Source organism: Hippocampus bargibanti, linkage group LG13 (assembly GCF_051943395.1).
Source record: "Hippocampus bargibanti isolate YZ-2025 linkage group LG13, ASM5194339v1, whole genome shotgun sequence".
NCBI classification, from domain to species: Eukaryota; Metazoa; Chordata; class Actinopteri; order Syngnathiformes; family Syngnathidae; genus Hippocampus; species Hippocampus bargibanti.
In genome coordinates, this window is record NC_142746.1 from 22,880,692 (window position 1) to 22,906,486 (window position 25,795).

A 25,795-nucleotide genomic window follows, 5' to 3' on the forward strand; every position below is an offset into this window, starting at 1 on the left:
ATTATAAAGGGTCTGATCACAAGCTGCAATTGCAGACTGCTGAGCGCTCCGCTGTAGATGACGTCACAAGAAAGGAAACGGTAGGTGAGGGGTGATTCTGGGGACGATTACCCGTCATTCCCCGCGGGCAAAGATGGCGACGGCTCAAGCTAAGACCTGCTCAACTTTCCCCGAGTGATTTTCCGCTCTCGTTCGAAGGCTGCCAGGCGACTCCTCAGGCGGCTCCCCGTGCTCCCGCCACCCCGCTCGGCGACCGCATCGGCGGCAGAGTGACGACCGTCGCTCCCGGCTCGGTCCCGGCTTCGAATAGCTCCGGAGCCCGCCGCGCCGGAGAACGCAGCTTGGGCTGAACTTTCCGCCCTCGGGCCGACTGGTCTGACGCCGAGGTGAGTCGCCTCGCGTGTCGACGTGCTGTTGGAACGCGGGCTGCGGCGGGGCGATCCGCTTGGCCAGGCGATTTGTCTTCACTTGGACTTGATATCGCGCTCAGGGTAAGGCCGTGTCGCGCCTCCGCGGCTTCGCCCCTGTTCGCGTGCGTCGCTGTACGGCAGCGAGGGAGAAGGACCGAAGGTGGCGCTCCAACTTTCAAGATGAACAAACTATACATTTGTCTTGACGTTGCCCTAGCGCTGAACGCGCGCCCGAAGCCTTTTGAAAGGCAATTAACGTTCCACCCGCGCACACTGGCGTCTTTCCCTCCTCGTTTGTGAATTGAGTTAGCTTGAGGCTCACATACATTGTTGGATGTAAGCAAGGCAGTTCGATTCACGACCCCCCGTCCCCCACAAAGTGGACCCCAGTCGTTAGAATGTGTCGCCTACAGTAAGTCAGTAACCTTTATTTATCTCGCACTTTTCATCGGAAAAAGCACTTCACCTCTTCACAAAATGTAAAACAGCCTTAATAAAAACAATACACGAAAAAAAAAAATGCAAGTGGAACATTATGCAAACAGAAAACATAGCAGTCAGTCAAACGCCTGTTTAAATAAAAAAGTCTTCAAATGTTTGTGTCAACTGACTCCACACAGCGGAGTGACTGGGTTAGTGCATTCCATAGCCGAGGAAAAGCTCTGTCACCTCTAGTTTTGAATCAGGTACGGGGGACAACCAGCAACCGTCGGTCAGATGATCTCAGACTGCGGGTGGGCAAATAAAACGGGATCAAATCAGGACTGATTTCTTGTCCATGCGGAGATCTGAAAGTGAGAACTAACATCTTCAAATGGGTTCTAAAATGCACTGGTAACCTGTACAGTGAGGCCAGAACAGGGGCGATGTGTACCCTCTTGCTAGTTTGAGTCAAGAGTCTTGCAGCAGAGTTCTGGACAACCTGGAGACGCTCCTTATCCTTCTTGTTAAAACACGTCAAAAGGAATTGCATTTTCTGTGTAGCTCTCTTTCTTGTTTCTATTTATAATTGTATTTTATTTATTGCATTGTATTTGTGATTATATTTTTTTATTGTAGTACCTATGCTTGTCTGTTACTGCAAAGTGTCCTTGTGAGCTTTTTAAGGCACTTCAAATGTAATGTATTATTATTATTATTATTATTATTATTATCTAGGCCAGATGAGATCAAAGCATGAATAATCATTTTCCCTTCACCCCTTGATACTAGTGACCTAATTTTTGAAATGTGGTGACTGCCACGCGTAGGGAAGGCTACTCCACAGTAAATGTGAAATTCCAGCCATGGCCCCCTGGTAGCTCTTCTTGCTGTTGTTCTTCTAACTCGCCTCCTGAAACGTCTGACAAGCACACAGTGTTTGCTTTTCTTGCGTCAAGTTAGGTTTGCCTTGTGGGTTGGAATGGGATAAAAAGCCAGACGTCCTCCACTGTCCAAATGAAATAAATGATGGCCCAACACCACATCTCAAGTTTGAGGTCTTTGCAAGACTTTGCAGCCCACTGAATTTGGACCCTGAGATCTCAGGAACTGGACGTGGCTCAATTCACCAAGCGCGTCTTGTTGCAAAATCTTCATCACTTCAGAGAGTTCAACCTTGAAAGTGACCTTGTGGAGTATGTGACCTTCACCATTTTCCTGAAATGTTCTCCAAAACATTATTCACTGGCAGACAATGTGCAAGACATCTCCTGTCCCAGATAAATCTGCTTCAATTCCAAGCCGCGACACTTCCACATACTAAGATGGATGCTGCGAAACGCTGGCCTTTGCTGGCATTTGCTGGGCTTTGCGGGCCTTTGCCGGCCTTCGGCGGCACGAGTCCTAGGCAAAGTCCTGCGTATCCTTTGGATGTGGCAAATCCATCGATGTCTGTTGATGTGTCAGCTTGAAAATGCCTGCGCTCCTGCTCGCTTCCGTGAGTCTCTTTCTGATCAATGCAGCTCCACTTCCTGTTCTGGGAACACGCCGAGATCAATGCTTAGCCTGCGGGGCGCACGCCCAGATATTCACGGGCGCACATTGGACGCGGATAATCGTGACGAGCTTTGACCTGGAGCCGGAGCGAGCCGGCCAGGCAGACTTGCGATTGAGGCGGGCCGCGGCGGCCGACGTGGCGGCGACGTAGTGGGCGGTGGCGGGCGACGCAGACGCTTTTGTGGCCACTCGCCAGCCTTTCGTGTGTATGACGCAGACGGCGGGAAAGACAGCGGGCCAGGATGACCAGCGCGGCGCCGTCCAGGAAGCCGTACCGGAAAGCTCCGCCGCAGCATCGTGAAGCGCGTCACAGCCTCGCCGCCGCGCCCACGCCGCCCCCTCACACGCCGGACGCCAGTCAGGTAAAGCAGCAAAACGTCCACGCGCCTTTCGCCGGCCATAAAAGGCAACGTCGCGTTCCCGAGCCGCCGCCCTCGCCGTCCGACAACGCGGCGGACGTCTCGAGCCCGTCCAGCTTGGAATTGGGTGCCGACGCCCCGCGCCGGCGAAGAGGGCCTCTCCGTGACCGCCAGCCCGGCGCCGGCGTACGTCGCCTGGAGAGGCGGGATCAAGGAAGAGTTTTGCCCAAGAGCATCCTGAAGAAAGGCTTGTCGCCGGTCAGAAAGTCTGGGTCCATAGAGCTTTTGAACGGACCAGCGGGTGCGGGCGACTCTTATTTACCCGCCGCGCCCTCTTCAGGCTGGGAGGCATCGGCGCGCCATCGTCGCTCCGGCCCGCGCTCTGCGCCCTCGGCGCGCCGGATGAAGCTCCTGGAGGAGAAGGTCCGCTTCTCGGATTTTCTGGATGAAATCACCGGCCGCGTCATAAGCCCCGCCCACCTCACGCTCCTCGAAAGCCCCGCCCCTCGCCATCCCAGGACGCCGGACGGCGCGTGCGGCGACCGCAGGCGTCGTTGGGACGCGTGGGTGGCGGCGCTGCGGCGCTCCCGCGCCACTGACGAGGCGGCGTTGAGGGTAAACGGAGGAGGCAAACCAGACAAGCGACATCTTCCGAAACGGGCTGTTGCGTCACACGGCAAGGTAGGTTTGGAGCCTCCTCATCCGCACGCCGCAAAGACGTCGGCGCTTTCGGACCGTCCGAGTCCATCTGCCGTGCGTGTCGCCACCATTTCAAGCCGTTGCCACGCGTCCCGACGTGCCTGAGGCGTGCTTTGGCCACAAAGGCTCAATGGTTTTTCGTGCCGATCTGTTGGCTGCTGCTCCTTGGGGATGACTTGTACCCCCGCCGCCCTTCTTTCTCTTCAACTCATTCACTGCCAGACGGTTTGCAAAAATGTGTCCACTCCAGCGCCAGGGTTTTTGTCATTGTCACTCAAATTCCGGGACCCACAGAATATTGACTTTTAGGACCACATCAACATTCAATGCAGCGTAAGAGCCCTTTTATCAGAAAAAAAGTTCATTCCCAAACCATATGGGTCTGGAGTTGTATGGTCTTGAAATGGGGGCGGCTGTATGAAATACAATACAATACAGTGATACCTCGGCATATGAACGCCTTTCTTACAAACTTTTCGGTTTACGAACGTTCAATTCAAAAGAATTTAATCTTGGAATACAAACTATTTTTCGGGATACACACGGAGCGCCACAATGAGTGATGTGTCGTTCACGAACGAGCTCGTTCTCACAAGAAAATGGCAGCCGACTTGTTTTTGTCCTCTATTCCCCGCCCCCAGTCTTCGGTTAAAGCCACGTGATTGGTCAAGAATGCAGCAGTGAAGGGGGGGTTACAGAAACACAGAGCCACAAACATTACAACAACAGTTGACATTTTTATTTTGCTATGCTTAGAATATCTTGTTTTCTTTCCTTTCACCCCACCGCATCCCCTTTCAAATTGCCGCTGTGGAGTGCAAATTTCCCCATTGTGGGACGAATAAAGGATTTCTGATTCTGATTAAATAGATAGACAGACAGAGAGAGAGCGAGGCCATTCTCCAAACAAGAAAATGGCAGCCGACTTGTTTTTGTCCTCTATTCCCCGCCCCAGTCTGCGGTTCAAGCCATGTGATTGGTCAAGAACGCAGCAGTGAGGAGGGGCGGGGTTTACAGAAACACAGAGCTGCAAACATTAAATAGATAGAGAGAACGGGAAAATTGAAAGAAAACTGAAATTTGGACCCGTTTCCACTTGATAGTTCAAAGGCACAGTGTAGACTTAAATAAACTGACGATGATACAGTACAGTGTATTTCTTTCATTACAATACAATCGCACATTTATTACACATAAAGTTAGGACGGCGGAAAAAATCATTGGCACCGCCCTACCCACTCTCGAGGACTTGCACAGTGCAAGATTCAAAAACAAGGGAAATCCTACTCGACCCTGCGCACCCTCTGCACCACCTTTTCCAGCGACTCCCCTCAGGCAGGCGCTGCCGATCCATGCGCACCAAATCCAGCAGACATTTAAACAGCTTCTTCCCCCAAGTCATTAATTCTTTAAACAGTAACCCAAATAGAACTGCATAGTGTCTCTTTGCAATTTTTTGATGATGATACTAGTGCAGCGTGTACTACCGGAAACAAATTCCTTGTGTGTTCTACAAAGAAAGTAAGTGCTGCTTAAAGTGACAAAAGAAAAGTAGTGCGTACAACTATTGCATTTAAGAAAGAAATAATGGCAAAATATGAAGGAGGTGTGCGAGTGTCTGATCTGGCGAGGGAATACAGCATGGCGAAATCTACCATCAGTACGATATGAAAGAATAAGGAGGCTGTGAAATCTAGTGTTGTGCCTGTGGGTGTGATAGCAAGTGTCATTGGATAGATATTTGAAGAGAAAAGAACATCCTGTAGCCGAGTCATCCGTAGCTGTCACGTACCGAGCGAGAGTGACGGCAGCTGACTCGTCGGAATGTAGTGGAATGTTTGGGATGCCGAAGCAGACACGTACTACCCAAGCAGGATGTTTATTCACAAATAAAAGAACACAGCGAGTAAGAAGGCAGGGGGTGATCCGACCCGCTTACAACGCCAAAAAGCAAATGGCACACGATGGTGCAAAATTTCGCAATCCCGGAAGATGACGTACATTTACGGGACGCAGGGAAAATATCTCGGACCGGATACACTCGCGCATCGAAGGAAGAGTCCAGCTACGGTGGCGAGGTGAGTCAATCATCCGCCATTGGCGAGGTGATCGCGAACCGTATAAATGCCCCGTGTCCGTGATTTGAGAATTGACAGTAGGTGGAGGGCGGCCGGGAGAGCCCCCCACCCCCCACTGTCAACTCGCAAGTGACAGGAGCAAAGAGATGGTTTCGGTGTTCGAAAAAGTCGCGTTTCGAAAGAGGGTCCTGGAACGAATTATGGTCGAGAACCGAGGTACCACTGTATATCTATATTGATTGATATAGCGCTTTGAGTTACTTTCGGGTTGAGTGAACGCTGGCACGTGTGGCTGCCGCTACTCACCCACAGAAAAGCTTATCCTTTGACTGTAAAGTGACCTTGAGAGTTTTGAAAGGTGCTGAGAAATGAAATGTATTATTATTATTATTTAACAGCAGCTGAGCCAGAAATAAACCGCTAACATGGAAAAAAGTGAATGCTTCCCCTTGCGGAAGGGAAAAAAAACCAGAGGCCACGGCCAGCGCATTATCTGCACCCAAGCATGAACAAACAAAACCCGAAGCAATTTTGGAATGGCGCTCCACGTCATCGCTTCAATTCCCCGAATCTATTTATGAATGGCAGCTGATGAATGAGTTCAGGAGCTCAATGGAGGGCGCACGTCAAGCATTTTGCCAAGAAGACCAGTCGCTTGTTTTCAGCGTTTGTCCCTGAATTCTCGTTTGTCTTTGTCGTCTTGCAGGAGGTTTTGTCTGACTCGGACCGGATCAGGTAAGATGAGCCTCTGCCTCTTCTCTTGCTTTCTGGCCATTGATTTTCATTTGGCGTCTCTACCCTTTCACAACAAAGACGCTTAGAAATTAACATTATTATTATTATTATTCGTATGATGATGATTATTAGATTTATTCCCCAATGAAAAGTATCAAGTGCAGATGACATTGTCCGATGGTCTTTGACCTTGCAAGTTGGCAGCCTGGCGCGGCAAGGCCAGTGGCATCCAGCCAGCCAGCCAGCCACAAGGCGCACGCGGTCGTGGCTGCGCCGTTGCCTTGCCTTTCCAAATGTTGCTTTTCAAAAGCCACGAGCGGCGAGCACTTGGATGGACTCGGCAAAGTTCCAAATGACGGACGAACTTTGGACGTTCCAAATGACGGACGGACGGGAGAAGAATTCTCCGCCCGCAGTCATAGCCGACGCGCTGCGTCTGCGCCTGCCGGATTGATTGACTTGCGTCACGTGCGGCTGCGGTGGATGACCCGCCTGCCGGAATTTTCCATGTTTATCCGTCTCATCCAAGCACCGTTCCAATCATTGCATCCTCGTGAAATTGCGCCAGCTTGATGCTTTCAAAGTCCGCTTTATTGTCAAATATGCTGATATGCATGACATACAGCACACATTGGATTGGATTGGTGGATAAATGGATTTGCCTTGATGATTCTGGCAGCGGAGAAAGTGACATTTCACAGCAGCAAAGTGATGGAAGGAATGAAAGGAGAAAACCAAAATACAGGAGCTGCTGGAAAGTCAGCAGCCACTCTCACAAAACAACAACATTTCATTCCTTTCATCACTTTGCTGCTGTGAAATGTCACTTTCTCCGCTGCCAGACAAATAAAGGCAAATCCAATGTAAAATGAGGGAGTGTCGTAGACTTTACCTCATGTCAATGTCGATACAAATAATAATAATAATAATACATTTCATTTTTAAGCGCCTTTCAAAACTCTCGAGGTCGCTTTACAGTCACAGGATCAGCTTTTCTGTGGGTGAGCAGCGGCAGCCACACCCGCCAGCGTTCACTCAACCCGGAAGTAACTCGGATAGACAGAAAGTGAGCTAGCTAGCTAACAGATAGCTATTTTTAGCATTCATCCTCAAAGTTCAGGCCATTAGTACATCTGAAAAGACAATGCAGACAAATAGAATAGTAAGACAAATGGATAGAAAGTTGACTAGCAAGCCAATAGATAGCTAATAGCTATCCAGCTAGATAGCTAGCCACCCAGCCAGATTGCTATTGTACGGTAATACAGAAAAGACCAAGAGAATTGACCGAGCACAATATTTATTACGAACATCTACATAAACAAAAGTCAAAAGAACAATAAAAATAAAGAAATAATATGACAACACAAAGACAAACGTCTCGTTAAAGTGAGCTAACAAAACAGTTTGGCTTGGAGACTTGCTAGCTTAAAGTGAGCTAACAAAACAGTTTGGCTTGGAGACTTGCTAGCTTAAAGTGAGCTAACAAAACAGTTTGGCTTGGAGACTTACTAGCTTAAAGTGAGCTAACAAAACAGTTTGGCTTGGAGACTTGCTAGCTTAAAGTGAGCTAACAAAACAGTTTGGCTTGGAGACTTGCTAGCTTAAAGTGAGCTAACAAAACAGTTTGGCTTGGAGACTTGCTAGCTTAAAGTGAGCTAACAAAACAGTTTGGCTTGGAGACTTGCTAGCTATGTCAAAAGGTGGATTTGTTGTTCCTCAGAATCCTTCAGCAGCAGAATGAGGATCTGCGCGGTCGGCTGGCCTTCTCCACCCGCAAGATGGAGGCCATGGAGGCGGAGTTTGACGGCAGCCGCCATTACATGGAGGCGGAGCTTACCCGCACGCGAGATGACCTTGAGAAGATGAGGGACAAGTTTCGCCGGTGAGTTGTTGTCTGTTTGGTCCATTGTGCGTGGGCGCAGCTAAACACATTTATTGATTTGAAAGTAGCTTAAAATAAAATGTTTTATTATGATTATTATTATTATTATGTACTTATTTGTTTATTTATGTCTGGTTATTTATTCATTTATTAATGTTTGTTTTTAGTTCAGTATTTATTTATTTATTCATTTTTGTATTTGTTTGCATAGATCTGTTTATATTTATTTATTTATTTGTGTACTTTTTTTTTTTTTCTTTATAGGTCTGGTTATTTGTTTATTTTTAGTTCCGTCTATGTATTTATTTATGTATTTATTTGCATATATCTGCACATATTTATATATGTATTCATTTATTTGTGTACTTGTTTGTTGATGTATGTCTGGTTATTCATTCATTTATTAATGTTTGTTTTTTTGTTCAGTATGTATTTATTTATTTATTCATTTATTATTATTTATTTGTTTGCATAGATCTGTACATTTATTTATTTATGTACTTATTTTTTCTTTATTCAATTGATGTATGTGTTTAGTTCTGTATTTATTTATTCATGATTATTTATTTATTTATTGACTTATGTGCTTAGATCTGTATTTATGTATTATTTATGTACTTGTTTTTTTATTTATGTTCGGTTATTTATTCATTTATTAATTGGGTTGAGTGAATGATGGCGCTTGTGGCTGCCGCTGCTCACTCCCAGAAAAAATATCCTGTGACTGTAAAGTGTCCTTGAGAGTTTTGAAAAGCGCTTAGAAATGAAATTTATTACGATGATGATGATGATGATGATGATGATGATTATTTCGAATGACGGGGAATTCATCATGGCACACCCTTTCCTTCCACAGACTCCAGAACAGCTACACGGCGTCTCAGAGGGGCAATCAGGACTTGGAAGAGAAGCTTCATGCTCTGGTACGCATATTTGAAACTTTAAAAACAAAAGGGGGGCGGGGGGTCTTCTTTGGTGCTGGCCAATGGGTTTGGCCCTCCATCAGTGGGCATGATTTGCAAAGGTCCCTCGCACGCTCTTTCGGACGCCCTCGCTTGACGTTTTCTCTCATTTGAACCAAACCAAAGCAGCGAGCGTTGCAATATCAGGCGGTCTCCGTGGCGACAACAGCTTGCAACAGCTTCCTGATGCAGACGAGTGAACCAGCCGGTTCTTCCAGCCAGATCTGTCAAGTGACCCAAGAGAGCTGGCCGGCAATGGGAGCCCACTTTTTTTCTCCTCTATTCCCCGCCCCCAGTCTTGGGTTAAAGCCGCGTGTAATTGGTCCACATCCGTGGTAGAGGCGGGTCGCAGCAGTGAGGAGAAGGAGGAGTGGTTAGAGAAACAGTGAGGAGCACGTGAAACAGGAAAGGGCTTTCTGATTCTGATTCTGAAAAGACTTTGTCAAAGAATCATGGCAGAATCATATATCTGACAAAGAACGCGCTGCAGTCCAAGAACAGACCCGAAACAAAACCACAGCTGTTTGTCTAACAAGTGACTGCCGGACACCCCGAACCACCACATCCTACATGTCACTTCCATGCCACTTGATTGAAAATGTCAACGTGGGGACCTGTCTGCTGGATTGTTTGGAGTTGAGTGAAAGACACATTTCCGAGAAGTTAGCAGAGGAGCCACTGCAGGACGCATGCACTGTTTTGGAGCCATTTCGGCAGGTCACTGGAGATCAGTGTAGACAGCTACACCGGACAAATGTTAGCACATTGTGCTGGTTCAATTATTACCAATTTTACTACTTGCTTTTAGAGCACTATTCATATGAAAAGCAAATGAGTGACAGCTGATCATCAGACCGGAGTAACCAACTTAATCTTGGCAGACAAACTATTTTTCAGGATACACGTGGAGTGCCACAATGAGTGATGTGTCGTTCGCGAACGAGCCCGTTCTCCTAGCAAAGAAATAGCAGTCGACTTGTTTTTGTCCTCTATTCCCTGCCCCCAGTCTTCGGTTAAAGCTGCACGTGATTGGTCAAGAACGCAGCAGTGGGGGGGCGGGGTGGTTACAGAACCCCCCGCCCTTCAAGACGGCGCCGCGAGAGTGGCTGCCTTTCCAGCAGCTCATGTATTTCGTTTTTCTACTTTCATTCCTTTCATCACTTTGCTGCTGTGAAATGTAAATTTCTCCACTGCGAGACTAATAAAGGCAAATCCAATCCAAACACAGAGCTGCAAATGAATAGATAGGCAGACAACAGACAGTGAGAAAATGGATAGGAAACACAGTGAAACTTTGACTCGTTTGAACTTTATTGATCGTTCAAAAGTAATCAATCAGGCTCCACAAATAACCCGCACATGCCACCTGTACACTTGATGCAAAAAAAGCTATTAACCCATGTAAACGGAACACAATTGATGAGGAACTAGGTCAAATGATGGCAGAGAAAGCACCTACAAGGGATCGTTTGTCAAGATGGTGAAAGAAGAAGGCTACGTTCCTCATCAAGTGTTGAATGCGGATAAAAGCAGCCACTCCATGCCATCGACCACCATCACAAAGGTCAATAAAACCACTATATTTATGGTACAGTTTATTTCTTTCATTACAATAGCATAGCGCATTTATTATACGTCTATTCTGTGTAGTTTTAAGGCTTAGAAAATTAGAAAGTTGAAAATTATCCCCATGGATGGGGACCTGGGAACGGATTATTCTCGTTTTAATGGTTTCCTATAGGTAATGAGTGTTTGGGATACACACTTTTCACCTGACACACTCTCTGTGAACCTATTAAGTCGGTAAGCCAAGATATCACTGTATTCATCTGGTTGGAAAACAAATTCACCTGTTTCCTGCTTGCGCTCCTTCCGTCTTCTTTGCCGCTGTCATGGAATCGTCGTCATCGTCGTCATCGTCAGGCTGCCGTCAGTCAGACCTGGGTCCACGCAGTAGGCTTTCATCTTCATCTTCATCTTCATCTTCCTCATCTAGTCACCTTCCCTTTGCTCGCCGCCCTTGTGTTTGCATCCCTCCTCTTCCTCATCTCTCCGCCCTCATCCCACTTGCTTCCTCCCGATTGGCCGCCGCCTAACCCGCCGTCCTTGCCGACTCCCCCAGCTGCGGACGCTGGAGCGAGACAAGAAGACGATGGACCAGGAGATGGTCAACTTGACCAACAAGCTGCTGGAGGCCAAGAACACCGTCGACCGTCTGGAGGAGCTTAATGTGAGCCTTCCCTCCTCCTTCAATTATCATACAGTAGAATGAGAAGAATCCATGTCATTTCTAAGCGCCTTTCAAAACACTCACGGTCACTTTACAGTCACAGGAGAAGTTTTTCTGTAGGCGAGCAGCGGCAGCCACACGCGCCAGCGTTCACTGCGTTCACGTGGAAGTAATAATAATAATTATACATTACATTTTAAGTGCCTTTCAAAGCTTTCAAGACAATTAGATAGAAAGCAAGCTAGTAAGCCAGGGGATAGCTAATAGCTAGCCAGCTAGCTAGGTAACCAGCCAGCCAGATGGTTGGTTATTGTACGCTATTACAGAAAAGACAAAGAAAATAGACTTAGCACAATAGGTAGGTAGGTAGGTTGGTCGGTGGGCAGGTTGTTATGTAGCTAGATAGGTTGGTCGGTGGGTAGGTGAGTAGGTTGGTTGGTTTACACCTTATTTGCATACCCGCCAACCACTCAGCTTTTGCAGTAACCAGGATGCTCTTCACCATCCGACTCCGTCTTCCGCTTGAAAATGCGCCTTTTGAAATTGACAAGAGGCCATGGGCACAGAGCTAGCTGTTAGCTTCCTTTCAAGGAATTGCGCACGCGCCTGCTATCCAGAGTCAAGAGTTAGCGCGGTTTTTATCTTTGTCACCTTTTGGCATCTGCCGGAGAAAAAGCAACAAAGAGTGTGACATCTAAATTGATGGAGTGCTTCGAGCTGCCGTTTTCGCCTTTGAAGTTTGCCAAGTGGAGCGAAGACGACACAAAACCACAATCCCAAAAAAGCATGACAGCACTCGCCCGCGGCTGCCTACTCGGGCGCCATCTTGGACTTCTTTCTTCGCTCGCCATCCAACAAAGTTGGCTGACACCGTGTGTGTGTGTGTGTGTGTATTTTTGTGTGCCTCAGGAACGTTATCGACTGGATTGCAACCTCGCCGTGCAGCTGCTCAAATGCAACAAGTCGCATTTCAGGAACCACAAGTTTGCTGATGTAAGTACAACGGCGCCGTCTTTGCGTGTACGTTGGCACCTCTGGTTGGCTGTTGCCCCCTAAGCCGGACAAAGTAGTCGGCTGGAATTGGAAAGCATGCTCGTAGCCAACTTGACCAAAAGAGAGACGACATTTTAGCCACTCGGTTTGAGGCTGCGACATCCCACTGACAACAAGCAGCCCAGAGTCCCCCTTGACAATTGCAAAAGGAGGATGAAATGGGCTCAATGATGACACAAAGTTGCGCGTGTCTTCTCTGAAACTGCCGCGCGGAAAACGCAGCAAACAAATGACGTCAGTTGGAGAAACGGATGCCAATGAGCCATGTGTCGTTCGCAAACGAACCGGTTCTTTGAGCCGGATCTCTGAAGTGAACAAAGAGAGCCTTCGGTTAAAGCCGCGCGTGATTGGTCAAGATCCGTGGTAGAGGCGGGACGAGAGAATGACACACACACACACACACACACGCAGCAGTGAGGAGGGCTTAGAGAAACAGAAGCACACTGTGAGGAGCACATGAAACAGGAAAGGGCTTTCTGATTCTGATTGTGAAAAGACTTTCTCAAAGAATCTTCGCAGAATCCTATATATATATATGACAAAGAACGTGCTGTTTTGGAGCCATTTGAGCAGGTCACGAGGTCATCAGTGTCGACAGGCACACGGGACAAACAAATGTTGGCACATTATGCTGTCGTCCTTCAATTAGTATCATCACTTTTGCTCGTTGCTTTTTAGAGCATGATCCATATGAAAAGCAAATGACAGACCAGAGTAACCACAGGGAAAGTCAAAGTTAGCACCCACTCACTCTGTGCACATACAAATCAAGCCATCTCTTCTTCTTTTCCTTTGGGCCTTTCCTTTGACGGGGTCACCACAGCCAATCAGTGTCCTCCATCTTCAGAGGTTTGATTGGCATGTTTGTTTGCATGGGATGCCCTTCCTGACACAAGCCTCTGTATTTATCCGGGCTTGGGACCGGCGCAATAAGACACTGGCTTGCGTCCCCTTGTGGCTTCAGAACAAGCAACTCTATGAACTTCATCGACTGTGGTCATTATTTAGAAATATGTTTCGTCGATCATTTTGCCTCAAATGTTGTACTTGAAACTTGCTAACTCAGAGCAGTGGCAACGACATAGCGATGCAGCTAAATGTATGCTTCTTCTTCTTCTTTTTCTTTTCCTTTCGGCTTTTCCCCTCAGGGGTCACCACAGCCAATCAGTGTCCTCTGTGAGACTAATAAAGGAATATCCAATCCAATCCATCTATCCCGGTTTTGCGCATCCTCTTCTCTCACACCAGCTACCTTCACGTCCTCTTTGACAAGATCCATAAAGCTCCTCTTGGGTCTTCCTCTCGGTCTCCTTCCTGGCAGTTGAAGGCTCAGCATCCTTCTCCCGATATCGTCACTCTCTCTCCTCTGGACATGTCCAAACCATCTCAGTCTGACTTTCTTTCCAAAGCCTCTAATATGAGTTGTCCCTCTAAAGTACTCCTTCCTGATCCTATCCAACCTGGTCGCTCCCAAAGAAAACCTCAACATCTTCAGCTCTGCTACCTCCAGCTCTGCTTCCTGTCTTTTCTTCAGTGGCACTGTCTCCAGTCCAAACATCATGGCTGCTCTCACCACGGTTTTATACACTTTTCCTTGTTTCTCCAGCCGCTCCAGCCTGCCTGGACACGCTTCTTCACCTCTTTTCCACACTCTCCATTGCTCTGGACAGTTGACCCCAAGTACTTCAAATCCTCCACCTTCTCTATCTCTTCTCCCTGTAGCATCACTCTTGCACTTGGATCCCTCTCATTCACACACATATATTCCGTCTTGCTGCGACTGATCTTCAGGGCATATCTCCACATCTCTAGTTTCTCCGCCACCTGTTCCCTGTTCTCGCTACAGATCACAATGTCATCTGCAAACATCACGGTCCAAGGAGATTCTTGTCTAACATCGTCTGTCAGCCTGTCCATCGCCATAGCAAACAAGAAGGGGCTCAGAGCTGACCCCTGGTGGAGTCCCACCTCCACCTTGAATTCCTCAGTCATACCGTCAAATGTATGCTAATGGGCTAATTAGCTTTTGAAAGGATTGTGAATATGCACATCAGAATCAGAATCATCTTTATTGCCAAGTATGTAGAACACAGAAGGAATTTGTTTCCGGTAGAACACGCTGCACTAGTATCGTCGTCAAAAAAAAAAAAAAAAAAAAAACCTGCTAAGTAGCACTATACAGTTCCATTTTGGCTACTGTTGACATTCACAGAACTCTTAACGAGTGAAAGATAAATGTTTTAAAAAATTCAAGATACATTTTTAAATAGATTTAAGAGATAAGGAGACTTTTTTTATTTTGTATCATTTTTTACAGCGTACTATCACAACAGTCACTTGTTGACAACGAAGCGAACTAAATTAACGCCATATAAATACAAATATTTGATACAGTGTATTTTTTTTACACGAGTAATTCGTTTTTCACATAATTGTACATGATTTTGTTGTAGTTAATTAATTCAAGCAACAAAAAAAATTGGGGAGCCAAAAGAGCGGATCTTTTTAGTGAGCCGAGCCAAAAGAACCGGCTTTCCCATCACTACTGTGCACATATAAATAAAAATAGTGGATATAGTGTATTTTTACACGAGTACTTCATTTTTCACATAATTTCACATGATTTTTGGTAGTTAATTAATTTAAGCAACAACAACAAAAACTGAGGAGCCATTTGGGAGGCAAAAGAGCTGGATCTTTTTAGTGAGCTGAGCCAAAAGAAGCGACTCTCTGAAAGGAGCCCCAATTCCCATCACGACTGCCAATGTGCGCGCACGTGAGTTGGTGTTTTGCGAGCCTCGGTGCCCCTCCCCCACCGACCCCCCACCGACCTCCCACCGAGCCCACTTTTTTTGCCTTGCAGCTGCCGTGCGAGCTTCAGGACATGTTGCAAAAACACATGAAGAGCAGCAGCCTGCCGGAGCGGAGCCCCGCCCCCTGCGGCCAGGACGCGGACACGCTGAGTTTGACGCCGTCCGACGTGGTTCCCACCTCGGTGATCGCTCGGGTCCTGGAGAAACCGGAACCGCTGCTCCTCAACTCGGCGCAGTCCAGCAGCCGCGGCTGGCCGGCGGCCGAGGACGTCTTTGTTCACGTGGACATGACGGCGGCCCAGGACGACTCGGCGGCGGACGGCGAGGAGGCGGGCGACAAGTTGGATCCGTACCCGCCGCCGCCGCCGCCGCCGCCCCTCAACGTCCTGTGTCCCGGCCGAAAGGTGATTGAGTTTTCGTCCGACGACAAAGTGAAGATTCCCAAGAACGGTCCGCTTCCCAACTGCACGTACGCCACGCGACAGGCCATCTCGCTGGGCTTGCACGGCGAGCAGGCGCCGCCCAGCCCCGCCCACCACCACCACGCCGCCGTTGACACGCCCTCCAGCCAGTCCAGCCCCTTCAGCAGCCCGCCGCAGGTGAGGACGCGCCAAACGCCGCCGCCGGTGCCGGGTTGACGCTGACCCCGCCCCCTTTCTGCAGGCGCCCAGCGTGGGGGCCAGCTCCGCCGGTTCTTCCGAGGATCTTCTGGCCAACTGGCAGCGGGTGTTTGCGGACAAGATGGCGCCCGCGTCCGGCGGGGTCCCGTCCAGGGCGGAGTACTCGGACGGCGAGGAGGGCTCCACCCCCAGCCACGCCTCCAGTCTGGACACCGACACGGATGGCGAGCCTCGCGCCTACGCCGGGCGAGGCCTGTACGGCGGTGGCGGCCGGCGACTGCTGATGGATCCGGATGACCCGGACGGTGGGAGCGGAGGCGCGGCGCTGGATTTGATGACCGTGCCGCAGGAAGAGGAGGACTCGAAGGAGGCGGGCGGCCCGGTCCGCGACCTGCTGGACTTTGACCCCGCCTTTGCGGCAGCTGCACTGCCGCGACCTCAAAGGAGCCCCAAGAGGATGGGGGTCCACCACCTGCACAGACAACAACAATAACACACAAGATGATCCTTGCTGCCCCCTACAGGATACAGCCATAATGTCTCTCTCTTTGTACATCCGTGAGTGTGAACGTCTTTTTGGACGTACAGTGATAGCTCGGTTGACGAAGCCCTTGGCTTACCAACTTTTCAGTTTACGAACGTTAAATTGATGAAAATTTAACCTTGGCATACAAACTATTTTTCGGGGTACACACGGAGCGCCACACTGAGTGATGTGTCTTTCGCGAACGAAGCCCTTCTCCTAACAACAAAAAGGCAGCTGACTTGTTTTTGTCCTCTATTCCCCGCCCCCAGTCTTCGGTTAAAGCCATGTGATTGGTCAAGAATGCAGCAGTGAGGTAGGGGAGGGTAAAACATTAAAGAGAGAGGCAGACGACAGAGAGAGAAAATGAATAGAAAACACAGTGAAATTTGGACTCGTTTCAACTCTATTGATAGTGTAGACTGCAAGGTTAAAATATCCCATCAATCAGGCTCCACAAATAACCCGCACAAGCCATCAGTACAATTTGAAGAGTCGACAAGCAAGGGAACCAGCTATGGATGAAGTTTCTCGTGCGTCTGCCTGCATCTGTTGCAATATGACAACTTCCGAGATGTACAAGCCAGGGTGAGACGCACCTCAAGGAGATCAAGCAATTGTCTCCTTGAGACACTTGATGCAAAAAGCTATCCAAGCCATCAACCGCCATCACAAAGGTCTATAAAACCACTTTATAGTTTATTTCATTACAATACCATAGCACATTTATTATATCTCAAGGAAGCTATATTTTCCGTAGTTTTAAGGCTTGGAAAATGATGTTTTGTGGGGAACTGGGAATGGATTATTCTCCTTTCTATGGTTTCCTGTGGGAAATGAATGTTTGGGATACACACTTTTCACCTTGCACACTGTCTGGGAACCAATGAAGTTCGTAAGCCAAGGTATCAGTGTATATCCATATGTGCTCCTCTCTGTGCCTCGCGTCACATGACTTGACGTCCAAAGAAGTTGCCTTGTCTTGGCTTTGGTGTCCAGCTTTCTCTCTTTGAGTTCTTCCGGGTTGAGGGACAAAACCACAGCGTGTCCCCAAATGGATTCACACAATATTAGTTTCCATTTCCAGCAGTTAAGTGGCCCGGTTTTTTTTTACCCCACCCACCCTGGTCATTGCTCTGAAGTAACTGATGCGTGTGGGAAAAGTTTCCTGAACGCTTATTTTTATTGATCTAGCTGGCTACCTAGCTGCTCGCCCACACAAAAACTTCTCCTGTGACTGTAAAGTGACCTTTAGAGTTTTGAAAGGCGCTTAGAAATGAAATAGATGATTATTATTAGTAGCTTTCTATCTTTTTAATGACTTCCGGGTTGAGTGAACGCTGGCGTGTGCGGCTGTCGCTGCTCACCCACAGAAAAACCGATCCTGTGACTGACTGTAAAGTGACCTTGAAAGTTTTGAAAGGCGCTTATTATGAAATGTATTCTCGTGATTGTAAATGGACGATCAGCATTCGTGACAGCCGTGTGAAAACGGTGACGTCGTGAGAGCTTCGGCGCTGGCGGTTTTCTTGAGGAGCGCCGATTGTTGCTCACTCTTTCCTCGTGTTGCTGGGACGTCGCTGGTTGTGACGAACGCCGACCTTTCTGTACACGGAACGTCCATCGTCAACTTCAAGGTCCCTCCCCCCGCCCACCTTTTCACTGACCGCTGATATGTATTTTCAAGTCCAAAAAATAAAGAGAGAATGGAACACGATTTGGTTGATAGAAGGTGTGTGTGTGTGAGAGAGAGAGAGAAAGAACTTCGACCAAACTAGTCAAATACAAATGAGTAAAAAATAAGTAACCTTGTACGTTTAAGGATGTGCATGTAAGTCAAATGGTTGTAACAAATCCGCCAATGGTCGTTCTCTATTTGGAGCAGAAAAGACGCCGCCGGCCGGGCGTGTTCAGCTTGTTCCAAATGAGGCGATTGAAACCGAGTTGTGTTTTTCCCAGGGCCTTGCCAGGACGGCGGTTTTGGACGTTAGCGCGACTCCTCAGACACAAACGCACGCGGCTTTGCTTTTATTGTGACAGAAGGAAGTGTCGTTCAGCGAGGCTTCGCCGCGAAGAAGTCGCGGAGGACGGCGTCCACGTCGTCCCGGCCGGCGTAGTCCGTCACCGACATGCGCTCGCCGTCTGCCGCCCCTCGGATCATGGCCGACAACTCTGCCGCACAAGCTCCGCGTTTGTTTTTCCTCGCTGGCTTGCAAACGGACGCGGAGAGAAGTCGAGCGCTTACCGCGTCCCGACGACGGGCGAAAAAGACACAGCGTCCTCTTCCTCATCAGGTAGGCGTGGCCCAGCTCGTAGCCCACGCCCAGCGACGGTTGCGTCACCTCGGCCACGACCGCTGCGAGTCAGCCGCGGCGAAGTTGAGAAAGACGGCGGCTTTGAGAAAGACGGCGGCCGAGCCGGCGGGCGCTTCTCACCGTCAGCTTGTCGCAACCGGTCCAAGTCCCGATCGTGGATGGCCCTGTCGCCCAACTCCTCTCCTGCACAACCGACGGCACCGGACGGCAAGATTGACATGCAACTCACACTCATCGACGACTATTTGGACACCTCGTTTGTTCATTCCAAAGTCCTCATAGTTCAACTTCTCGCATGTAAGTATTCAACCAGTCTTTTATCGGAACAGATGGCTATTATCTTTGCGTCGAGCGGACGTAAGGCGTTTGCACAAATCTGCTTTCACGGGGGAAACCTTGGAATTCTCCAGGCATCACCTCGAGTGGGACCGAGAACGGATGGATGGCGGTTTGTTGCATCGAGCCAAAGAAGGAATGCTTTGCTTTTCGCTTGCGCTGCTTGTCCTCTGCTTGGTGGCCTTCCAATTGGACTTGGAAGTTGGACACAACCATCGGGGCGTATCGCCAAAACACGCCGTCCAATGTTTCTCTGAAACGTTGGTGCACGATTGAATGGCTTTATTCGATTGTTTTGGGCTTGTTCGAAATTCGGTCCTTCCAATTGTTGAGTGTGCGTGTGTGCGCGCGCGCGCGTGTGTGTGTGTTGGGGGCAAAGACATGATTGGGGTAATTTCACTGTTTGATGTCACCTGCGAAACGAGCTAATCATGTGATACCAGGAAGTTGTAAAGCCTCTTGAAGAACATTCGCAGAATATAAATGTTTATCGAGTTCCCAGACCAATGATTGACACGGCTGTGCATCATTATTCCCTCGCGAGTATTTTCAATCGCTACAAAAAAACCCTCCCATCTCGGTTCCTGTTTAAAACGCTAGGACTGCTGTCAGAATGTCTAGCGCCACCCCAATGTCCAAGATCAGAATGAGGAAGCCTTTCATCGTCTCACTATGGGGGAAGCCGCCCGTTCGCTCGGTTGAGTCTCGCGCGACCAAACCAGCTTCCGTTTGCAAAATTCAAGTCAAGTAAAGCACCGCACGACGAGCGGCGTTGGCCGCCTTCAAAATGAAAGCCTCTCGAGCAAGAGAACGCTTCTTGGGATTGCTATGAGCGTTCCTATTCTTTCTGCGTAATGGTTGTAGATATCAGATAGCCAATAAACCGCATTTCTTGATTTAAATCCCAAAACACTGCTGTGCGTGCACTAATAGAGCTTTTATTTCGAAGGTGGCCTACACCGCTCGCCGGCGCCAGACTACCGTAATGCACCGTGTCGTCAGTCGAGGCGGCGGGTCACTTGACTTGAATTTTGAGCGCAGTCGAAGTCGAACCTGCGTGGCTGAGCTGACGGTCGCCGACGTGCTCCGTCAAAACTTTGCCGAACTTTCCGAGCGTCTTGATGATGTGCTCGTAGAGGTCCGCGTCTGTCCTGCCGCCGCGGATACTTCCGCAGAAATAGATCTTCATCTTTCAGCGTCGGCGCCTTGAAGCACACTGGCAAGTTTCGGGCAACGCGTCACAGAGCTTCGCCCGCCCCTCCCCAAGTTAGAAAGCCAGAAAGCTAGCTAGCTATAGCGCTAATAGATATAGATAGATTGCTTGCTAGCCAGCCATACGGCTAGCTAGCCTGCAAAGAGATAGCAAATACATTGAGCCCGATTCTAAACTTTTGCTCTTATTTTTTAAAAGTAGTGAATGATATTTTCACTTTCCAGTCCCATCCCATATTTGTGCTTAAAATCCAGTGCGGGTGAATCATTGTGCTCATTTTGTGGGTTTCGGGGCTGTTATGAAGCTCAAACTGTCAATCGATGCGTTTGGGTCAGGCTCGGCTGGGATTCTCCCTCCCCTTGACTTTTTTTTATCTTTATAAAAATGTAGACTCAAACCATGTGTGGATAATAAACTATAAAAAAATAAATATATATATTTGTAATTTGTTAATGTAGATAATAATAATACTCCATTTCATTTCTAAGCGTCTTTCAAAACTCTCAAGGTCACTTTAGTCAGAGGATACGTTTTTTCTGTGGGTGAGCAGCGGCAGCCACACCAGCGTTCGCTCAACCCGGAAGTAACTCAAATAGATAGAAAGCTAGCTAGTGAATAGATAGCAAATAGCAAGTCGCGAGATAGCCAGCTGGATAGCTAGATAAATAAATGAAGAAATAGTCACACGGAATGCTGATTTGATACCATTGGCTACGGTAGTTATGTTGAAATTCCCAGACTGCGTCATCTAAAGGCAAAATGGGAAGCTTTTTGGCTCACATCAACCCTCTTCAAGCTTCTTTTGCTCATAGCACCGAGAGCTTGAATGGCTAATAAGTCCGCCAAATGTTAGGAGGGAATTTTCACTATATCACTTCAAGATCTTTTTTTTTTGTCTGGAAAATGAATGGTAATCTCTTGCCGTACATAAGATGACATCTTTCGGCTATGTTATGGATAGTGCTGTGGTTTATGGCACAACCCGTCAAAATGATGCACGGCCTTAAATTTGGATCGGGCCGGATTTTTGGGGCTTGATCTCAATAATAATCATAATACATTTGATTTCTAAGCGCCTTTCAAAACTCTCAAGGTCACTTTACAGTCACAGGATCAGTTTTTCTGCGGGTGAGCAGCGGCAGCCACGTGCACTCAATTTGGAAGTAACTCAAATAGACAGAAAGCTAGCTAGATAGCGAATAGATAGACAGCTAGTTAGGTAGCCATGTAACTAATAGCTAGCCAGCTACATAGCTAGCGAGTCAGCCAGATAGCAAATGGATAGCCAGCTAGGTAGTAACCATAATAATAATAATAACAATATACTTATAACATAATAATCTTACCTCTAATGCTCACACAAACACACACATCAGTGGGACAAAAACGATCTATTTTTGGTAGAAATGAGCAAAAATGAGGCTGATTCCAAGCGTCTCCATGACAAGAGAAGAAGAGCAAAGGGCTGGTTGAGGTGCGAGGGTCACAGGGTGAGAGCAGCGCTGGTGTTGATCCTCACTTGCTCCACCTCTCTGGCCACCCGCTGCACGGCGCCCAGGTGGGATCCTTCCAGGGAGTCCAAAAGGCCTGAACGGGAAAACATTGGACACTTGCAGATGTTCCATTTGCAGCCAGAGAAGAGCCACAACCAAATTTGCCACTCCCCCCGTCTTGTGACTCTGGTAGCAAACATTTGTGAAACCTTCTAAAAGCGGACATCCGGAACGTGTCCACTCCAGTGCCACTTTGCTGGCTAACATGATGGACCTTCTTTGTTTTCACGAGCGCCTTCAATGTGCGACTTTGCAAGCCTACCTTCCACCATCTTGTGATAAGCAAAGTGAAGGTAGAGCAGGAAGAGCATGTGCAGCGCCGACACCGTGGCGCACAGCAGCAGGCGAGGAGTAGCGCCCACCGTGCGAGACAGCAGCGCCGACACCTGCAAGACAAACGGCACTCAGGCCGCCGCCACGCCACTGACGACAAAGACGCAAAAGCCGCCGTGTCACCATGCGCAGGGCGGACAGTCCTCCCAGCGCCAGCCACAGAACGTAGAACAGCAGATGGACGTGCACGTTGTAGCTCACCAGGAGGACGGCGCAGTGGCCGAACAAGCTGTAGCCCTGAGCCCAAAGGAGACGCGGGTGAGCCACCCCGCCGGGTCAAAGGTCAATCGCAACAAGCGCGGTCCTCAAAGGGCGCCAAAAGGACCTCACCAGCAGGGAAAGCGTTTGCAGCAAAGTGATCTGAGCGTTGACGAGATACGCCAGGAAGTAGATCAACGACGACACTCCCAGCCAGTAGCCGAAACACGTTCCTATCGCCGTTCCCATCAGAGTGCCCTCCCTCTGGAACACACACACACACACGCACACGCACACACACACACACACACACACACACACACACACACACACACACACACACACACACACACACACGCACACACAACCCTCATCATCTTGTCCTTCATTCATGTGTGGGTTTGTGTGTTCGTGATGTGTCATTCGCCAACGAGTCGGTTCTTAGAGCCGGATCTCGAAAGTGAACCAAGAGAGCCGGTTTCTAACGCGGAGCCGGAAATGGGAGCTGAGTCTTCGGTTAAAGCCGCACATGATTGGTCGATATCCATGGTAGAGGAGGGAGACCAGCAGTGAGGAGAAGGGCAGGGTTGGGTTAGTGTAGACAGGTGGACAAATGTTATCACCTTATGCTGTTATTATTATTATTCAATTGTCATATTTTCACTAGTTGGTATGATAGCATTATTAATATGAAATGCAAATTAGTGACAGCTGATCATCAGACCAGAGTCACCACAAGGAAAATGAAAGTTAGCATCCACCAACTCTGTGCACATATAAATCAAGCCATACAAACACACATATTTGATATTGTGTATTTTTTGCATGAGTAATTTATTGCTCAAATAATTTCACATGATTTTTGGTAGACAATTAATTTAACAAAAAAAAAAAAAGCCAAAAGAGCCAGATCTTTTTCGTGAGCCAAGCCAAAAGAAGCGGCTCTCTGAAAGGAGCCGCAATTCCCCTCACAACTGTGTGTGTGTGTGTGTGTGTGTGTGTGTGTGTGTGTGTGTGTGTGTGTGTGTGTGTGTGTGTGTGTGTGTGTGTGTGTGTGTGTGTGTGTGTGTGTGTGTGTGTGTGTGTGCGTGTGTGCGCGTACTTACTATAACGGTCCCTGATGTCTTCATGCCGTGCAACAAGATGGCAACCAGCGTAAAAACCAGCATGAGTGGCCCATACAGCTCACCTGCAATCTTCTACATACACGCACGCACAAGATGTGTGAGAGCAGAATTCCGAAAGTGAGAGGGGAAGCGGCATACCTGAGGGAAGTTGATCATGCGGCTGGGAATCATGGACTCCATCAACCTGAACGCACACGGCAACCACAAGCACAATCATCGTCCCACAATGGGGACATTTGCAGTCCACAGCAGCAACTTGAAATCAACTTTTGTCTTCTTCCACCAAACATCGCAAATTCCCTCACCTGATGCTAGCGGGCTAGTGTGGCTAACGAGCGCACAAACATGACCCACAACTTACTAAAGATACAAAAGTACACAGAGTTGTACTCACGTTTTGGTCATGAACTTACACTTAAAGTTATCTCGGTAGCTACCGAGCTATCTATTTGCGAGCTACAATAACAATACATTTTATTTTCAAGCGCCTTTCAAAGCTCTCAAGGACACATTACAGTCACAGGCAAGCATAGAAAAAAAACAGATACAATAATACAATCTATTTAGTAATAATAATAATTGGGGAGCAGTACTAGCTGGCTGGATGGCTATCTAGCTATCTATCTATTAGCTGTCTAGCTGGCTGGCTAGCTAGTTGGCTATCTAGCAGCTACCAGTGGCTATCTATTAGCTAGCTTTCTATACCTGATTTACATTCGGGTTGAGTGAACCTTGGAGCGTGTGGCTGCCGCTGCTCACCCACAAAAAAAAATGTATCCTGTGACGGACCTTGAGAGTTTTGAAAGGCGCTTAGAAAAGAAATGTATTCTTCTGATTATAACTTGTCTCCAACAGGAAGTGGTGGCGGCGGCTCTCACCTGGCGCGCACCTGCACGGGTTCCACATCAAAGTAGGGCCTGAGGATGTCGATGTTGGCGTACAGATTGAAGGCTCGAGACGCCTGCCGCTTGCCCACCTGCCACACCTGACGAGCACGCAAGCCACGGCGGCGCTTGAGGCGGACCGATTCCGATCGCCCACATGGCGGCGATTTGGACTCACTTGGTCTGCCACCTGCTTGCCCAGCTGGCCCTTGAAGGCCTTCATGCCCAAGAAGTCTCCGTCCTGGTGGTCCTGGTCGTCGGCGTCCGCCGCCTCCGCCGCCACTTCCTCCTCTTCTTTCATCCGCTGATGCATCTCTCCCATGTCTTCGAAACTCGAGCCCGACGTGTCGTCCATGTTTTCCATGTCGATGACCGCTGAACCGCCGCCGCCCTGCGCCAGACAGCAGCCGGCGTACGTGTCACTCTTAATGCTGTCAATAACACATTCTGACATTTTGATGAAATCACATACTGAGCCCTTTTATTATTATTATAAATACAGTGTGTCATTTCATCAAAATGTCAGAATGTAGTGTTTCAAATAACTTTGTGATGATACTCAGCATGAATAGGAATGGTTTTCTGTTGCTCGTGATTGGTAAAAATCCAACCAAACTCGGAATAAAAATCAACTTGCAGGGTAGACACGCAAGGTGACTGCTAGCTAGCCTGCACACTGCTCATTAGCTTGCACGCTTGCTTTCTGTTGCCTCTCGCAGAAGTATATTGATGGTACCGTTAGCATGGGGCTTGTCATCTGACATTCGATTGTTTCATCCATGCGATTGTATCATTGCAAATTACAATCCATCGAATTAGAAACTGTTCTCTCCACAAAGGCCAATCCTTGATTTGTTTTTAACTTGTCCGCTTATTCAAAAGGGGCGTATACCTTTTTCGACGCCAAATTAAGATCATCCAATCAAAATGGCGCTTTCCGCCAACCGGCGTCAGTATCATCCAATCCAAGTCAAAACACAAGCCCAAACAGGAAATGAACAGCGAAAAAAGACAATACATCCTGTATTTAGTTTGATCTGGTCAGTTTGGTGTGAAAAAGTGGGACATCGTCGGGAAATTGTCATCCCTGACGGACGCTTTCCGGCGGCGAGCTACTTACCTGGACGACGTGGTCGTCGAAGCTCCCCCACGGGCCCGCAGACATGTTGTGCCGAGGCCGTGCGGGACTTCGCAGGCGACTTGTGTCCGAGTGTCGGCCGGCGGACTCGAGAAAGCTGCTTGGTCCCTCGGGGTCTACAGGAAAGCCCTGAGATGCGCGCGGGTCGCTCTCTGGTCTGGCGTCCAACCAAAAAACCTCCGCTGGGCTTTTCCACGCAGCGGAAGGAATCGAGCGTCCGACTCCGCCCACTTGGAGGAGTGAGTCGTCGACGTCATGACGTCACGCGCCCACGACTTGGCCTCGTCCGTCAAGAAGCGCAACGTCGTTGATGGCGTTTTTCGTCTTCTTACTATTCGGTCGCGAAGTTCTTCT

The 25,795-nt window shown here is 48.4% G+C and overlaps 3 protein-coding genes across 12 annotated transcripts; 1 reads left to right on the forward strand and 2 right to left on the reverse strand.

The window, feature by feature from the left end:
* On the forward strand, positions 1 to 18,061 carry tjap1 (tight junction associated protein 1 (peripheral)). 9 transcript variants are annotated; one of them, XM_089012401.1, is made up of 11 exons: positions 91 to 386; positions 2,605 to 3,427; positions 6,230 to 6,258; positions 7,982 to 8,143; positions 9,000 to 9,066; positions 11,029 to 11,058; positions 11,228 to 11,335; positions 12,245 to 12,328; positions 15,252 to 15,605; positions 15,687 to 15,800; positions 15,865 to 18,061. In XM_089012401.1, exons 2-11 carry the CDS (start codon positions 2,630 to 2,632, stop codon positions 16,312 to 16,314), a joined length of 2,196 nt encoding a protein of 731 aa, XP_088868527.1. In that variant the 5' UTR covers positions 91 to 386; positions 2,605 to 2,629; the 3' UTR covers positions 16,315 to 18,061. The 9 variants fall into 9 exon arrangements, with proteins under 9 accessions (XP_088868534.1, XP_088868527.1, XP_088868525.1 ...); XM_089012399.1 differs by having other exon boundaries at positions 94 to 386; positions 15,252 to 15,800; XM_089012404.1 differs by having other exon boundaries at positions 99 to 386; positions 2,605 to 2,749; positions 15,252 to 15,800.
* Positions 18,062 to 18,357: 296 nt separating this feature from the next.
* On the reverse strand, positions 18,358 to 20,218 carry dnph1 (2'-deoxynucleoside 5'-phosphate N-hydrolase 1). Its single transcript, XM_089012418.1, has 4 exons — positions 20,049 to 20,218; positions 18,780 to 18,842; positions 18,590 to 18,700; positions 18,358 to 18,516 (listed from the first exon to the last, which is right to left on the reverse strand). Exons 1-4 carry the CDS (start codon positions 20,182 to 20,184, stop codon positions 18,398 to 18,400), a joined length of 429 nt encoding a protein of 142 aa, XP_088868544.1. The 5' UTR covers positions 20,185 to 20,218; the 3' UTR covers positions 18,358 to 18,397.
* Positions 20,219 to 21,580: 1,362 nt separating this feature from the next.
* yipf3 (Yip1 domain family, member 3) lies at positions 21,581 to 25,637 on the reverse strand. Of its 2 annotated transcripts, XM_089012416.1 has the most exons (9): positions 25,424 to 25,637; positions 24,482 to 24,694; positions 24,298 to 24,404; positions 23,558 to 23,603; positions 23,399 to 23,491; positions 22,425 to 22,556; positions 22,218 to 22,331; positions 22,024 to 22,147; positions 21,581 to 21,795 (listed from the first exon to the last, which is right to left on the reverse strand). In XM_089012416.1, the coding sequence occupies exons 1-9, from the start codon at positions 25,466 to 25,468 to the stop codon at positions 21,692 to 21,694; spliced, it is 978 nt and encodes a 325-aa protein (XP_088868542.1). In that variant the 5' UTR covers positions 25,469 to 25,637; the 3' UTR covers positions 21,581 to 21,691. The 2 variants fall into 2 exon arrangements, with proteins under 2 accessions (XP_088868542.1, XP_088868541.1); XM_089012415.1 differs by lacking the exon at positions 25,424 to 25,637 and having other exon boundaries at positions 24,482 to 25,140.
* Between the last annotated feature and the right edge of the window lie 158 nt (positions 25,638 to 25,795).

Coding starts and splice junctions, on each gene's coding strand:
- tjap1 (XM_089012399.1), top strand. CDS start 2,630: ATGACCAGCGCGGCGCCGTCCAGGAAGCCGTACCGGAAAGCTCCGCCG. Junction 8,144..8,999: donor ATGAGGGACAAGTTTCGCCG/GTGAGTTGTTGT, acceptor TTCCTTCCACAG/ACTCCAGAACAGCTACACGG. Junction 11,059..11,227: donor GTCAGACCTGGGTCCACGCA/GTAGGCTTTCAT, acceptor CGACTCCCCCAG/CTGCGGACGCTGGAGCGAGA.
- dnph1 (XM_089012418.1), bottom strand. CDS start 20,184: ATGAAGATCTATTTCTGCGGAAGTATCCGCGGCGGCAGGACAGACGCG. Junction 18,843..20,048: donor CCGTCAGCTCAGCCACGCAG/GTTCGACTTCGA, acceptor TCGGTTGTGCAG/GAGAGGAGTTGGGCGACAGG. Junction 18,517..18,589: donor TCGCCCGTCGTCGGGACGCG/GTAAGCGCTCGA, acceptor CTTGTGCGGCAG/AGTTGTCGGCCATGATCCGA.
- yipf3 (XM_089012415.1), bottom strand. CDS start 24,757: ATGTCAGAATGTGTTATTGACAGCATTAAGAGTGACACGTACGCCGGC. Junction 23,492..23,557: donor GCATGATCAACTTCCCTCAG/GTATGCCGCTTC, acceptor GCGTGTATGTAG/AAGATTGCAGGTGAGCTGTA. Junction 22,332..22,424: donor TGCAAACGCTTTCCCTGCTG/GTGAGGTCCTTT, acceptor CTTTGGGCTCAG/GGCTACAGCTTGTTCGGCCA.